Source organism: Pseudoliparis swirei, chromosome 20, assembly GCF_029220125.1.
Source record: "Pseudoliparis swirei isolate HS2019 ecotype Mariana Trench chromosome 20, NWPU_hadal_v1, whole genome shotgun sequence".
Taxonomy (NCBI): Eukaryota; Metazoa; Chordata; class Actinopteri; order Perciformes; family Liparidae; genus Pseudoliparis; species Pseudoliparis swirei.
This window is the reverse complement of record NC_079407.1, coordinates 26889147-26905507: the sequence shown is the minus strand read 5'-3', so window position 1 is coordinate 26905507 and position 16361 is coordinate 26889147. Positions and strand designations below refer to the sequence as shown.

Below are 16361 nucleotides of genomic sequence, written 5' to 3'. Positions count from 1 at the left end.
ATTTATTATAATATTTTACACTTAATTAATTGGATTTTTATAGATATATTTTGGTGTAGCACCTCATGGACTTCATATTACGTTGCTCACTCTGCTTTAATAACTGTGTTCCGGTACCCTGATGCCATCAGTGGGATAGTTTTACACAACAAAGGAACTTTACATGTAACTTTATCCTTTTAATGAGCCTCCGTGGGACTCACTGACCCCACCGTGAAGCGTGGAGATGGTTGGAATGAGTGAAAGAGAGGAAGTGGAGGAGTTGGACTGCATCCTAAAGATGTTAAAACGGTTGTTTAAATGACTACGGTGGCTCCCGGGGAACATTTTAAAGTCTCAGAAGAGAACTCTGAGTGTGGAATGGAGTGTTTTGGATCCTCAACTTTAAAGAACTCTCACGTCATGGAAGGGCCACAACCTCCATTCCCTTTATTCTGAACTCCTTTTGTCTCAAACGTAGGGCTGTGCCCTGACTTAGTGCCGCCTCTCCAGACAAGAGTTCTTGAATGAGCATCAGAGAGCAAGACAAGTGAAATGAGACCCGGCTTCGAAGTCGACTGCCACTCCAGACCAGCTGATCCGTGTTTTGGGGAATTTCCTGTGATGTGAAAGAAGGACACGAATGTGCAGGAGCAGCTGACGACGGCCCGCTCCTTTTTAACCGTGCGTTAGATCCGTTAACACTTTGCCCAAATCCTTGTCTGGAGAGAAGGGGGAGACAAGTGGGATTAAAGAGAAAAAACCAGGGGGGGGGGGATGGAGAGAATGAAGTGCCTCAACGGGAGTCTGCAGGAAAAAGAGAAAGGGGGCGGAGAGAGAGAGAGAGAGATTCATGTACCTGTTTACATGTGAACAAAGTTTACAGGGAGGGAAACTGGAGGTACTGAGGAGTGAGAGTTACGCAACAGTGGATGAAGGGGTGGGAGGAGAAGGAGGAGTGGTGTGTTCAGGGGCTAGAAGAAAGAAAGGAGGAGTTGGGGGGAGCGGGGGAGCAAGTAAACACATTCATTATCTCAAATCGATGACACTTCAGTTTGTAGGCAGAGACGCTGAAATCAACAAATGGTGTTTACGGTCATTGTTGAACAGTGTGGTCGAGCCGATACCAGCATTGGGGTCAGAAACAATATCAACTAGAACGGGCACTCGGTAGAGCGCATACCTTCGCATAGCACAAGATTGGGCATTGAATTATGAACATTTTGGCATTAGTTGCATGCCAATTGGTTAGAAATTGACTGCGCTATGGTAAAAAGAAGATGTTGACCTTTTCATGACCTTGACCTTTGACCCAATCGATCCCAAAATCTAATCAAATGGTCCCCGGATAATAACCAATCATCCCACCAAATTTCATGCGATTCGGTTTAATGCTTTTTGAGTTATGCGAGTAACACGCATACAAATAAATAAATGGCGATCAAAATGGTCATTTTCAATGCGAAGGTAATTAAGTAGTTAATTGATCTATAATTGATCCATAAATGCAGCTGCACGTCTGCATAGAGCACAAAGAGGTGTTGGTACTTTTATTCTATTTGGCTGCCAACAGAAAGACGCTGTTGACCGTCTGCTGGAGCTGGATGGTTGTAATGATGTCATCAATAACATTAGCAGTTAGCTGATGGGTAAAGAGTTAACTAATAATGTTAATTATTACATATTAATTAGTAGTTAGCTAAGTACTAAGGTTAATATGTAATAATTAACATCAGTGGTTAAATGGTGAGTAAACAGTAGGCGCTTAGCTAACTGCGCGCTAGCTTCTGATGTGCTAGTTAGCAGTTGGCTACGCGCCTACTGTTTACTCATCAGCTAACTACTGTTAATTATTACATAATTAACATGAGTAGTCAGCCTACTACTCATGTTAATTTTGTCATAATTAATTAACAATAGTAGTTAGCTGATGAGTAAACAGTAGGGGTGTTACTATCAGCAAGCTAGCTTCTGATGTGCTAGTTAGCAGTTAGCTACGCGCCTACTGTTTACTCATCAGCTAACCACTAATGTTAATTATTACATAACATTAGTAGTCAGCTAACTACTAAAGTTATTATGTGATAATTAACATTAGTAGTTAGCTGATGAGTTAACAATAGGCGCGTAGCTAACTGCTAACTAGCTTCTCATGTGCTGGGGAGCACTAGAAAGGATATTTTGTAGTGTTTCATGACTAAAGCTTTTACTTCATGACTAAAGCTTTTACTTCATGACTAAAGCTTTTACTTCATGACTAAAGCTTTTACTTCATGACTAAAGCTTTGACTTCATGACTAAAGCTTTTACTTCATGACTAAAGCTTTTACTTCATGACTAAAGCTTTTACTTCATGACTAAAGCTTTTACTTCATGACTAAAGCTTTTACTTCATGACTAAAGCTTTGACTTCATGACTCAAGCTTTTACTTCATGACTCAAGCTTTTACTTCATGACTAAAGCTTTTACTTCATGACTAAAGCTTTGACTTCATGACTAAAGCTTTTACTTCATGACTAAAGCTTTGACTTCATGACTCAAGCTTTTACTTCATGACTCAAGCTTTTACTTCATGACTAAAGCTTTGACTTCATGACTCAAGCTTTTACTTCATGACTCAAGCTTTTACTTCATGACTAAAGCTTTGACTTCATGACTAAAGCTTTTACTTCATGACTAAAGCTTTGACTTCATGACTAAAGCTTTTATGTCATGACTAAAGCTATTACTTCATGACTAAAGCTATTACTTCATGACTAAAGCTTTGACTTCATGACTAAAGCTATTACTTCATGACTAAAGCTTTGACTTCATGACTAAAGCTTTTACTTCATGACTCAAGCTTTTACTTCATGACTCAAGCTTTTACTTCATGACTAAAGCTTTTACTTCATGACTCAAGCTTTTACTTCATGACTCAAGCTTTTACTTCATGACTCAAGCTTTTACTTCATGACTAAAGCTTTTACGTCATGACTAAAGCTTTTACTTCATGACTCAAGCTTTTACTTCATGACTCAAGCTTTTACTTCATGACTCAAGCTTTTACTTTATGACTAAAGCTTTTACTTCATGACTCAAGCTTTTACTTTATGACTAAAGCTTTTACTTCATGACTCAAGCTTTTACTTCATGACTCAAGCTTTTACTTCATGACTCAAGCTTTTACTTTATGACTAAAGCTTTTACTTCATGACTCAAGCTTTTACTTCATGACTCAAGCTTTGACTTCATGACTAAAGCTTTGACTTCATGACTCAAGCTTTTACTTCATGACTAAAGCTTTGACGTATGACCAGTACCGACCGGTTCTTTCACATCTTTCTTCTTCATTTCATCTTTCTGTGTGTTTTGATCTCCGGGATGTCTTCACCCTCTCAACCTGTCCCATCACTTGGTCTCACACGTCTTATTTCATGTATCGGCCTCCACTATGATCCCAATGTCTGCTCATTCAACTTCCTTCACAGCCTAAGAGGGAGTATATTCTGAGTCACACACACACACACACACAAACTGTGTCTCTGGGGGCCATGTGTTGACCTGTGGTGGACCTGAATGCAGCCATCTGCCTGCCTGTGTCCCACAGGGCCAGAGTGTGGGAGAATGTGTATCAGACACAATCCAGCACACACACACACACACACACACACACACACACACACACACACACACACACACACACACACACACATGCCTTTAACCCCATTCACAGCCACTAATCACTCCAAGACAGCCAGCCCATCTCATGCTAACAGTGACAGCTCTTGTGTGTAAGAGATTTGAACCATGGGTGAACCATGCATATATATATTATTTAATAAATATATATATATTGTAAAATCTATAATTAATATATATATGTTGTTTAAATTATATAAATAATATATTTATAAAAAATATAATATATATTGTTTTATAAATATATATATAATATATAAATATAATATGACATAATATATATAAATTAAATAATATATATTATAATAGATATTGTTTTATAAATATATAAATATAATATATTACATAATATATATAAATAATATATTTATATATTATAATATATATAAATGCACATTGTGGAACAATTTAAATATTACCACCATGATACATTTAGCAAGTGATGATGCAATACCTTATTGGCTTGATGTAAACACTCACAAACTTCATGTAATTCATGTAATCTAGACCACAACTTGGTTTTACGTGCCTGGACCGTTTTCCTGTTGCATCATTTATATAGTTGGATTGTATAAGGACTAATTCAGTGCCGTGGTTTATAATCGTATACACTTCTGTTGTTGCCGTAGCAACGGAAGATTAGAGTATAGTACGCAGAGAGCAGCAAAGTGTTGAGAGGATGTAATTGATAGAAAAGGAGAGGAACAAAGTGAAGGAGGGAAGGATGGATTCAGAGGAGGCAGTGAGGGAGAAGGGACATGGGTGGGAGCCCAGGATTGGTCAGATTAAACCCGAAACAAAGGACTTCTTATCTCCACATGGAATTTTCACACACACACACACACACACACACACACACACACACACACACACACACACACACACACACACACACACACACACACACACACACACACACACACACACACACACACACACACACACACACACACACACACACTTTTTTTTACCTCTTTTATTCAGTGCAATTAGAAATATTGAGCATTAAATTTGCATCAGCATCAGAATACCTGGAATTAATTTCCGGTTCACGCAATTTCCTCCGGGACCCCGAGGACCCGTCGCATAAACTTGTGTGTGTGTATGGTGTAATATGTTGTGGATGAATATAGAAGTTTCTAGTCTTTGTTTAAACACGCTGAGGTAACCGAGTAATAATCTGTAGTCTGAAAATACAATTTGAGTGAGTATATTGTATTTCTCATAATCATAAAGCAACTTTTATTTAATAATGTCTTCCCAGTACGGTGTGATTTTGGTGGTGGAAGCTTTCAGACAAAGTAAAATAATTAAATTAAATGAATCAAAAATTCTACATCCAAAAATAATTGTGTCCATAAAAACACAAATAACTTACCAGTCATTTTTACTTTAGACATTGTGTGTTTATGCATTTCCCCCAGTGGCCCTTCACTGCATGTCATGTGATCTACAATGAAAATCACAATCGACAGTTCACTGGTTTCCTGCTTCCTTCCTTCCTTGTTCACTAGCGTGTGCACACTGTTGCCCACGCCAGCACATCGAGGCAGAAAGTCGAAGGAAACATACGTGTCTCGGAACATATGCATTGTTGCATCATCAGCACGGAGGGTTACGAGCGGACGTGCGACACGTACGTAACTTAATGAACAGGAAACACAATTTTTTTAAAAAAGGAAAACAAACAAAACGTTAGTTTAAAAAAAAATTCCAAAAAAAACTTTATTTCCAGTACAAAATAGCAAAAAAAAAAAAAAAAGACAAGAAAAGAGAAACCAAATATATTAAACTTGATACAAGCATCACCAACTCAAAGTCCTCTATAAATATGTTAAAATAAATTAAAGAAATTAATTTACGAAAGATAAATCGCCTTTAAACACTAAACAGGCCTCGAAACGCGTCGATGGAAAAAGGCGATTTTTTAAACATTTTTAAATAGACCAGCAACAGCACGCCGTCTGCTCCTCGAACGGCATAAACACACGGGGAACAGTTCTAGAACAGTAAGCGGACATACCATAATAACCCTACGGAAGAGCTCAGTAAGGCACCACGGCTCTCACACACACACACACACGTGGCCGGCAACGCTCCACATTCTGAACAAAAGCCATAAACGGAAGAATTAATCTGTCGACGGAGAGATGAAAATATTGGGTGCACAAAAAAAAAAAAAAATCAACAATATTTAACACCAGTGCTGCCTTTGGACACAGAAGGAGGGAGGGGGGGGGGCACTCCAGGGAAAGTCGTGTTTAAGATAATCTAAAAATACTTTTTCTTTTTTTTAGCACCGCCGAGTATTTTAGGGGGAAAAATGCCGAGAAGGTAAAAACGGGACGCGACGGAGTCACGCGTTTAAAAATGTCCTTTTTACGCCAAAGTGAGAAAAGCACCCCCCCCCCCCCCCCCCAGGTTACATCAGGTCATTCTACTGGTGGCAGTTTATCGATAACGCACGAGCAACAAAAGAACACTTGTAGTCCGTCTCAACGACAACGAGACTTGAACTCTTAGCTTATTTGACTAAATAAAGAGAACCCACCCCCCCCCAAACGAACCACGACCTGGTGGAATAACGCAACAGGCACTTTCAATTGTTTAAAAAAAACCGGAACATTCAAAGGTTTTTTCCCCCGAGGCGATCGGAACGTGAACCTCGAGACCGGATTCACGAGGAGAAAAAACACGTCCGACGACGCGGCGAGGTCGAGGCGACCATAATCACGACGTCTTTGGCTTGGTCACATTTTTGTAAAGTTGGTATATAAAAAAAAAAAAAGGTCCTCGAGACGGCGTGGCTGGACCCGGGCGGCGACGAGGCCGATCACTGTGATTACAATACTTTTGCTTTTTTGCCGCCATCTTAAATATTACGATTTTGGTTAAGCGTCAAAACGCCCCGCGGCACTTTTTAAACTTCTCGTCTTGATTTAATACAGTTTGTGGCAAAAAACACACATTTCAGGTTCTTCGCCCGCCGCTTCCCTTAACGCATGAGCGAGCGAGAGAAAGAGAGAGATAGAGATAGAGAGAGAGAGAAAGAGAGAGACAGAGACGGCGACTTTAAACTACAGAAATCAAATGAAGCAAATCTCTCGGCGCTTTTCTGATTTAGTTGGCAAGTCTTTGTTTTTTTTCTTCCTTTGAAGCCACAGGAGCAAAAAAACGTCTGAGGTGTCAGTGCAGTGAGAGAGAGACATAGAGACACACAGAGAGAGAGACAGAGAGAGAGAGAGAGAGAGAGAGAGAGAGCACGTCTGCATTCACAGGGTTCTCGTGTGAGAGCGTCGTGTATTCTTGACTCTGGATATACACGTGTACAATATATATATATATTATGTTGAATATCGCAGTGTCTGCATGTTTGTGTCCCAATGTGTAAATATATAAAAATATAAAACAATGCGTCTGCGCCGCCGCGGCCTAGAGGCAGAGCCCGGCGGCGTCCTCGGGAACGGAGAGCTGGCTGAACACGGCGAGGCGCCGGCCGCTGACGTCGTTGGACTCGGAGCCGCTGAGCGAGCTGGAGGAGCTGCCGCCGCCGCCGCCGTCCTGGTCCTGGTCCGACAGGGAGGCGTAGGACGGGGAGCGGGCGCCCAGCGGGCCCGGGAACAGCCCGGCGGCGCCGGGGCTCAGCCTCGGGGGAGGGGAGGTGGCCGGAGACAGACCGCTCGGGGAGCAGCCGGAGTCCGGCGAGGGCAGGAACGGAGACCCCGGGGGGTCCGTTGTGGCGGCGGCGGCGGCGGGGGGCGGGTACAGGTGGGCGGGGGAGGCCTCGAAGGCGGAGTCCATCTCCAGGAAGGCGTGAGAGAGGAGGTCGGTGATGTCGGCGCAGGAGGGAGGAGGAGGAGGAGGAGAGGCCGACGGAGCGCGGGCGAAGGGAACGGGGAGCTGCAGCGGGGCCGAGGGAAACCCGGCGAAGCTGAAGCTCTGCCGGACGAGAGGCGGCCGGGGCGAGCGGAAAGAAGACGGCGGCGGGACGCCCGAGGACGAGGAGGAGCGAGAGAGGGCCAGCTTCATCTCCTCTTCCTCGTTGTTGTGGACGAAGTGGCAGCGGATGCCGTAGGGGCAGAAGCCCACGGTGTGGAACGTGCGGCACGGCTCCGTCTTGTACTTGGGGTGCCGGTTGAGATCCCGCAGCTCGTCCAGCCCGTGGGCGAACTGGCACTTGCCGCCGTACTTGCACAGGCCGCTCTCGGTGAACGAGCGGCACAGCTCCGTCTTGTAGCGGGACGAGGAGGAGGAGGAGGAGGAGCCGGGCGAGGGGGAGGAGCCCGCGTCGCTGCGGGAGTGCGTCGCGTCGGGCCAGGCGAGGCCGGCGGCGGCGGCGCTGCCGGTCTCCACCATGCTGACGGAGCGCTGGGCGAGGAAGCCGGACTTGCCCCACTCGGAGGAGCCGATGAGCCGGGCGGGCAGAGGGCTCTCCGGCCGCCGCCCCCACTGGTCGGCGGTCAGGAAGACGGCGTCCGACGGGTCGGCGGGGAGGCAGGAGAGCGACGAGAGGGAGAAGGACGCGGTGCCGCGAGGCTGCCCGACGCGGCCCGGCGTCCTCGCGGCGTCGCCGAGCGACGCCGGCGAGCGCGTCTGCTCCCTCAAGTCGAGATTCAGCAACTGCTGTCGAAAGAAAGAAAAAGAAAAAAAAACATGAGCAGATGTGTTTTACACTTTATATGAAGTAATTAGTTGTTTTTTTAAAGCCCATTTTTTGTTTTCTAAACACCACGAAAAGTTACATGATGAATATATATATATATATTTTTAAATGTTTACAGATGCATTAACTTCTCTCCTGGTCCACTTTTTTGTGTGTATCTGGCAGAATAAAATCATGGATGATGGGTAAATATATTTAATAAAACATGAACAAAACTTCTAAAAAGTATTTACTTGTGTGTATATTCTGACATCCCCTGCAGCTTTGTGTTTTATTGCTTTGCAATACAGTAAGACAAAAAAAGTGAGCTTCACGGTACTTCAGTTATCAATACTTCCAATCTGACTCGCCCTCTTTTTAGATTGTATTATAATCACTCCATCTTGACTTGGAAGTCCCTTTAAGGTGTTATATTAATGAAGCTAAAGAACAGAAAATGAAAGCATGCATGCAAAAAGGCAGATTATCGGACACCTATTTGTGGTTAGGCCCAAAGTAACTAATTAAATAACAATTCCAATAGCAGCAAGTCCCTTTAAACTAACTTGCACAGTACAAAAACTCTTCTTTTCCTCTATTCATGCACATTAACGTGACCAAACATGGCATCGTAAAAATAAAAAAATACATCTTCTACTGTGATGACAACGAGCGCGAGCAGGATATCACCAGCTAGGAGCGCGTGGAGGAAAGTTACAGTAAATCTCCTCGTGCGCTGGTTCCGAAAACATCGTATTAACTTACGAACATCCGGGTACTCAGGCAACTATCCGCGTTATCGACGCAGATTGACAACTTTAAACTTCTCGGTTGTCGTTTCGAGCAACAAGTTGCCGCTTCGGCCCGTTAACCGTGGACCGTACTGGCTCTACGGTGGTTTAAAAACAACTAACGTCAGCTTATAACCAGGTCACGTGATCTCACGAGTAGCTTCTACATCTTTGTTTAAAAAATCACAAACATTAGCTTAACGTGAGATAGTAGCCCCCCCCCTCGTTACGACGCATCTCAACAACAACCTAAAGCCAGGCGACGTGACACGTTAGCTCCCCGGAGGGGGGGGGTAGTTAGTTAAACTTTTTACATCACAATAAAGCCGTAGAGAGCTCTCCGGTTCACAGTAAAACGGCTGGTAAAACGGTACAACGGGCAAACAGCGACGACGGTTTAAAAAAAAAAAAAACAAGTAGAGCTAACGGGCGCGTGAAGTTAGCCGGATGTAGCCGGTTGAAGCTAACGTTAACACCCCATGACCTAGCTTGCAAACTTTTCTTTTTTTGTTGTTGTTTTGTTTGTGCTCCGCGACAACTTTTTTTCTTTACCTTGCACATCATCTCTTCCAGGTCAGCAAACTGGTTGCGGGGGAAAGACGGCATTTTGGATTTTTTTCTGGAGTAGTTAAGTTAAGTTAGTCTTTAAAATAAATAAATAAAAAAAAGTTCCGTTCCGTTCCGATCTGCCCCCGCAGTGAGAGACGCGGGCAGCTCGCGGGCACGAGTCGGTCCGAGGGAAACAAGTCGTGTGTGTGTGCGCGGTGCTAAACAAGACCCAAGACCCGGACCACGTGTGGGTTTAAAACCTAACATTGCTGGTAGCCACTCCCACGCGACAGTTGTCTCCACCACACACACGCACACACACACGCACGCACGTACACACTGGTCCCACTTATTTTGAATTTCTTCAAAATAAAGATATTTTTATTTTACGTATATTTAAGTGATTCTTTTTTGAGACATATTGTTTTTTTTAAAGTCATTTCAGACATATTGTTTTAAAGAAAAGTTATAACACAAATGGATGGGGGTTCAGAAGTCATGAACACATGAGGGAAGGCTTTGATTTCAAAGGTAAAGGTAGACGTGTGAAAAATTCCACCACGGAGTGGAGCCATGAGCATATCTGGCAGTCCTTCTCTCTCACACACACACACACACACACACACACACACACACACACACACACACACACACACACACACACACAGAGACACACACACGCACACAAAAGTCAGCTTATTTCATTCGTGCAAACACAGAAGATCTCTTGTCCAACATAAAGTGTATTGTAGTAATACTAACATTAGAAATAAAGTGCAAAACAGCTAACAACAACAACAAAGAACATTTAGACAATATATCAATAAAAACTCTAAAAAAATATTTTTTTAAAGGACACAAAATTGTCATAAGTAACATTTTATTCACCCCCAGAATTAAAACCTTTAACAAATTGCAACCTATATATAGCCTGGAGATATTGTGGTCGGGCCCCATTCTCATACTTTCCGGTACGGCATTGGTCCTCACAAAGATAGAAATTCAAGAACGCAAACGCACACACAGTCAAAAGTCAGCTTTATTGTCACTTCTTCCATTTGTGCAAACATACAGAAGATCTATTGTCTAACATAAAGTGTATTGTAGTCGTAATAATAATAGTAATACAGTGCAAAACAGCGACAACAACAACAAATAACATTTAGACAACATATCAATTAAGAACTATATAAAACGATAAAAACACATAGGTATGTTCCTCTCTCTTTGCAAGGACCAACACATTTCATGAGTACAATTTTATTTCCTTTAAATATTTACAACCCTATATATAGCCTGGAGATATTGTGAAAAAGGCCCCATTCTCCTACTTTCCGGAATGCCATTGGTCCTCACAAAGACAGACATTCAAGAACACACACATTCATACACAGGTCTGCAGGAGTGAAGTTGTCACACCTCTGGGATTGTAAAGAGGAATGAGCCGGTCCAGTAGCATGTTGCTACTCCAGGGGGAATGAACTGTGCTTCCAGATAAAAGGGGTTTGATATAAAAGCTCCATTCTAAAAGAAAAACGACAATGTTCACTTTGAGGAGCGACACATTCTTTACTTTAAGTTACTTTTGTTCTTTAAGTTACTTGGCTGGATTTTTTTTTTTTACAGTCCTCATGAGAGCAGACAAGAAAAGAAAAACATCAGAAATTGCACAAAAAAAGTTTTTAAAAAATGAAAAAGATGTATGACGCATCAATCTAAGTTCTTTATATGCCGGGCGCCCAAAAGTATGAACGTTCTAGAAAAGCAGGATACAGCCCCGAGTCCCTTTGAGAAAGTTCGGCTGAGAACAAAGCCGGCCGAAAAGCTTTTGTTTTGGTCCAGCCAAGTGGTCCCCATTAAATGTGTGTGTGTTTGTGTGTGTGTTTAACAGAGGGTCTCGACCCCCCCCCCCCCTCGTCATGTGATGATGTAATGGTAGGTCTGCAGGTCCCTATGCAGCCTGGAGGCAGCTGTGTTTTGACTTGTGTGAATTTGGTTTCTTTTCGTCACACATGTGGCGTCAGGAGGTGTCATGGCCGCCGGCCGCCAACATCTCATCCCGGCACGTTAAAAGTAAGTAATAAAAAACATTAAAAGGAAGTAAGATTGTAAGATTATATTTAACTTCCTCGCTCACGTCTAAATTCATCATTTGAACGTAACTATTGGGCGAGTTTCCTCCCCGAGGTGCAATTAATGCAATGGAGTGAGATCGAGGCCCAATGATGTCACGGCCGCCCTCCGGGGTCCCAGACGTGAGGCTCCGCCCCCATCGAGCCGTAAGATGTTTGTTTGTTAACCTGAAATGAAGACTGTGAACAACAAGCCACACGGAACACCGATGGTTCTTAAATGGTTCTTTAAAAAGGCTTTGTGGTTCTACGAAGAACCATTTTGGAAATAAGGCTTTAAAGAAGCATTTCCTAAAGGTTCTTAACAGGTTCTTTGGAGAAGTCTTTAAGGAAATGAATCTTTAAAGAACCCTAGTTGGAAAGGTTATATGTGGAACCATAAATGGGGCCTTGAAGAACCTTTTGTTGAAAGTTCTTTGAGGCACCTTTATCGGTTCTTTGAAGAACTATTTAAGGACATGGTTCTTTAAAGAACCCTGGTTTGAAAGGTTCTTTGAGGCACCAAAAATGGGGCCTTGAAGAAAGATTTTTTAAAGGTTCTTTGAGGCACCTTTATCAGTTCTTTGAAGAACTCTTTAAGGAAATGGTTCTTTAAAGAACCCTGGTTTGAGCGGTTCTTTATGGAGCCAGAAATGGTTCTCCTATGGCATCACTCTGAAGAACCATTTTCGGTTACAGATGGCATCTTTATTCGTCTGTGTGCACTAACAAGACAGCAACAACAACAACAACAACAACAACAACAGTGAGTGACTTGAGGTAAACCTTCTGTTAATCTGGTTAAATAAACAAGTTTATCGATTGTAAAATATTTGTTGGTCGGCGAGTACAGTTTATGAACAAATCCCTCTTGGGTGAGTCGGGGGGGGGGGGGGGGGGGATTACCAGGAGTAGAGAGAGAGAGAGAGAGAGAGAGAAAGGGAGTTTTCTGGAGGAAAGGGGGAGGGGTCATGTGAAAGAGAGTCCAGCTGGGCCGGAGGGCCTGAGGAGCACAATGAGCTCAATGAGCTGCAGCACACACACACACACACACACACACACACACACACACACACACACACACACACACATGCAGGCTGAGGACCGTGAATGGGTGGATAGAAGGGCTTGTTAGGAGGTGGGGGTGAGGAGGGATGGAGGGTCTGTTTTCGAAGGAAGGAGGAAATGAGAGGAAGGAGAGGAGAGGAGCTGCAACCAGCTTCATGTAGAGATTCGGGATTAATTAATTAATCGATTAATTAATTAATCAATTCATTAATGTGTCATTGCCTTGTGAGGTATGACTGAGGCGGCGCCGCGTGACACACGAGATGTTTACATAATTATAAATGTGATGAAGCGATGAACTGTTGGAGGTGAAGGAGGAGACGAGGATGTAGGAGAAGGACTCGGGTAAGGAGGCAGGGAATGAGAGTTAATCCACTGTCACAGCTGTGTGTGTGTGTGTGTGTGTGTGCGTGTGTGTGTGCGTGTGTATCTGTACAAAACTTTTGAAACATTTGTATTGTAACACCATTTGTTTTGTGTTGAGAGAACAACACACACGGACGCACACACACACATGCACACACATATCCACACTCACACACACACACTCACACACGTACACACACACGTAGACACACACTCACACACGCATGCACACACTCACACACACACACTCACACACGCACACACTCACAAACACACACACACACGCACACACTCACAAACACACACACACACTCACATACACACACTTACACGCACACACACACACACACTCACACGCCCACACATACCCGTACACACACACACAACACACACATACACACACTTAAACACACTCTCACACACATGCACACACACACACACACATGCACACGCTCAGACGCACACACACACACACACTCATCCTGTGAGGCCCTCATGATGAAGTCGTTCCTCTGCAGCTCCTCACAGGCTTCTTCAGATGAGAGGCCTCGACTGCCATTGAAATATTAAGGACGGGGGGGGGGGGGGGTAGCAGATGTTCACCCCCCCCCACCACCACCACCACCTTCATTCCTTCACAGTGTACCCTCTTCCCCATTTGCTTGTGTGTGTGTGTGTGTGTGAGAGTTGGGGAAGTGGGAGGAGCTTCCCATTTGAGTAAATTGATACCCTGAACTATAAATACTAAAAACCCTGTTTTTAAATGAAAATGTATTAATCCCTCCTCATAATATTATGATGTAATTATAGCTTCTTTAAGATATTAAGACTATATCAACTCTTTGTTATTGATATGCAATATCCAATCCAACATTCAATATTTAACTTTAATTAATTAATTTGTCAACAATAGACGTGATAAGCAGAATGTTGGATTGTTTATTTACGCATGAATACAACTATGAGCCTCTTGTTTCTGCTTAATGCACACACACACACACACACACACACACACACACACACACACACACACACACACACACACACACACACACACACACACACACACACACACACACACACACACACACACAGGTCAAAGGTCATCCCGTGACCTTTGACCTGTGACATCAACCCCTCTCCTGCCCTCCAGGATTCACTCCTGTGGATTCACTTAGAAAGCGAGAGAGGAGAGGAGTGAGAGAGAGGGGGAGAGAGAGAGAGGAGGGGAGAGAGAGAGGAGGCGGGAGAGAGGAGTGAGAGAGGAGGGGAGAGAGAGAGGAGGGGAGTGAGAGAGGAGAGAGAGAGAGGAGGGGAGAGAGAGAGGAGGGGAGAGAGAGAGCGGAGGGGTGAGAGAGAGGAGGCGGGAGAGAGGAGGGGAGTGAGAGAGGAGGAGAGAGAGAGGAGGACAGAGAGGAGAGAGTGAGAGGAGGAGAGAGAGAGAGAGGTAGAGAGAGGAGAGAGAGAGAGAGGAGGGAGAGAGAGGAGGGGAGAGAGAGAGGAGGGAGAGAGAGGAGGCGGAGAGAGAGAGGAGGAGTGAGAGGAGTGAGAGAGGAGGGAGAGAGGAGAGAGGAGGGAGAGAGGAGGGAGAGAGAGGAGAGAGAGAGAGAGAGGAGGGAGGGAGAAAGGAGGGAGAGAGAGGAGGGGAGTGAGAGAGGAGGGGAGAGAGAGGAGAGAGAGAGAGGGGAGTGAGAGAGGAGGGGAGAGAGAGAGGAGAGAGAGAGGAGGGGAGAGAGAGAGGAGGGGAGTGAGAGAGGAGGGGAGAGAGAGGAGAGAGAGAGGAGGGGAGTACGTAGAGGGTCCACCGACAAGATAACAGTGACTAATGTCCACAGTGGGCGGAGCCTAAAGGAAAAAGGAAGACAATCGGCGTTTCTCAATCAGCGTACTTGTGCGTACTTTCCTCTCCTCGTGTTCTCGTGGCTCGTGAAACGTCATCAGTCGCAGCCCGAGTACATGTTCACATTCAAAGTTCGCTTCTCGCAAAGCACGGTCAAAATGCCCGGATGTGACATGTCCTCCCACTTTCCAGAAGACGCATCAGAGGAGACTTGTGGGTCCTCTGGCCAGCAGATATCCCAGAATGCATTTCACCAGCAACCGGAAACATTAGCGGAGTTGACTTTTTATAAATACTACTGTTGTTGAGTCACGGAATGTAATTTTAGGATGTTTTGTTTATTTGACTGTAAAAAATAATTTACAGTGAATAATTAGAGTAAACCCAGGAGCAAGAACAGCTGATGTGGTGACGTCATCAAGTCAGCTGCTGTTCCAATCGCAGAAAGACCGTCCTTCCCGTACTCGTGTACTTTGAATTGAGAAACGCCGAATGACTCGGGGTGGAGGGCGTGAGAGAGGAGGTGGAGGAGGGGTCAGGACCTGGAGGTCCTCCACAGACATCATGGGGTACACTGTATGGACACTGATGTCATATCTTGGTGCTTTTGCTTCTGGGATAAAGCGGCTCAGAATGAGCATATTTCATTATTATTATTATTATTATTATTATTATTATTATTATTATTATTATTATTATCTTTATCATTATTATTATTATTATTATTATTTTTATTTAAAAGGCACCATATACAGTTAACACATAGATTGTAGCTACACAGCTAATTAACATCATGTAGTCCCTTGACAGACCATAATAAACATAAAACAATATCAAATATAAAACAATAACAAACCAGGATAAGAAACACTATAACAGAATGTGTGGTAAAAAGAACACAAAATACACACAATGAGAAGATACAGTACAACACATTAAAAGTAAGTATAAAAACCATTAAAAGTAAGTAATGAACATTAAAATTAATTAATAAAACACATTAAAAGTAAGTGGTAAAAAACATTAAAAGTATGTAATGAAAATATTGAAAGTAATTAATAGAAACCATTAAAAGTAAGTAATAAAACATTAAAAGTAAGTATTAAAAACATAAAATGAGTGATAAAACCCATTAAAATTAATTTAATAAAAAACATTAAAATTAATTAATAAAAAACATTAAAAGTATGTAATAAAAATATTAAAAGTAATTAATAGAAACCATTACAAATAAGTGATAAAAAGCATTAAATGTAAGTAATAAACACATTAATAGCAAGTGATACGTTGCTGATTGATTACAGCGTTTGATGTTCACTGTAATTCTCATTTT

General features: G+C 43.2%; 1 protein-coding gene across 1 annotated transcript; it reads right to left on the bottom strand.

Annotated features, from left to right (window-relative positions):
- Window positions 1-4714: 4714 nt before the first annotated feature.
- zgc:114130 (uncharacterized protein LOC570332 homolog) lies at window positions 4715-9897 on the bottom strand. The gene is made up of 2 exons (XM_056441793.1): window positions 9647-9897; window positions 4715-8284 (listed from the first exon to the last, which is right to left on the bottom strand). Exons 1-2 carry the CDS (start codon window positions 9698-9700, stop codon window positions 7094-7096), a joined length of 1245 nt encoding a protein of 414 aa, XP_056297768.1. The 5' UTR covers window positions 9701-9897; the 3' UTR covers window positions 4715-7093.
- Window positions 9898-16361: the final 6464 nt, after the last annotated feature.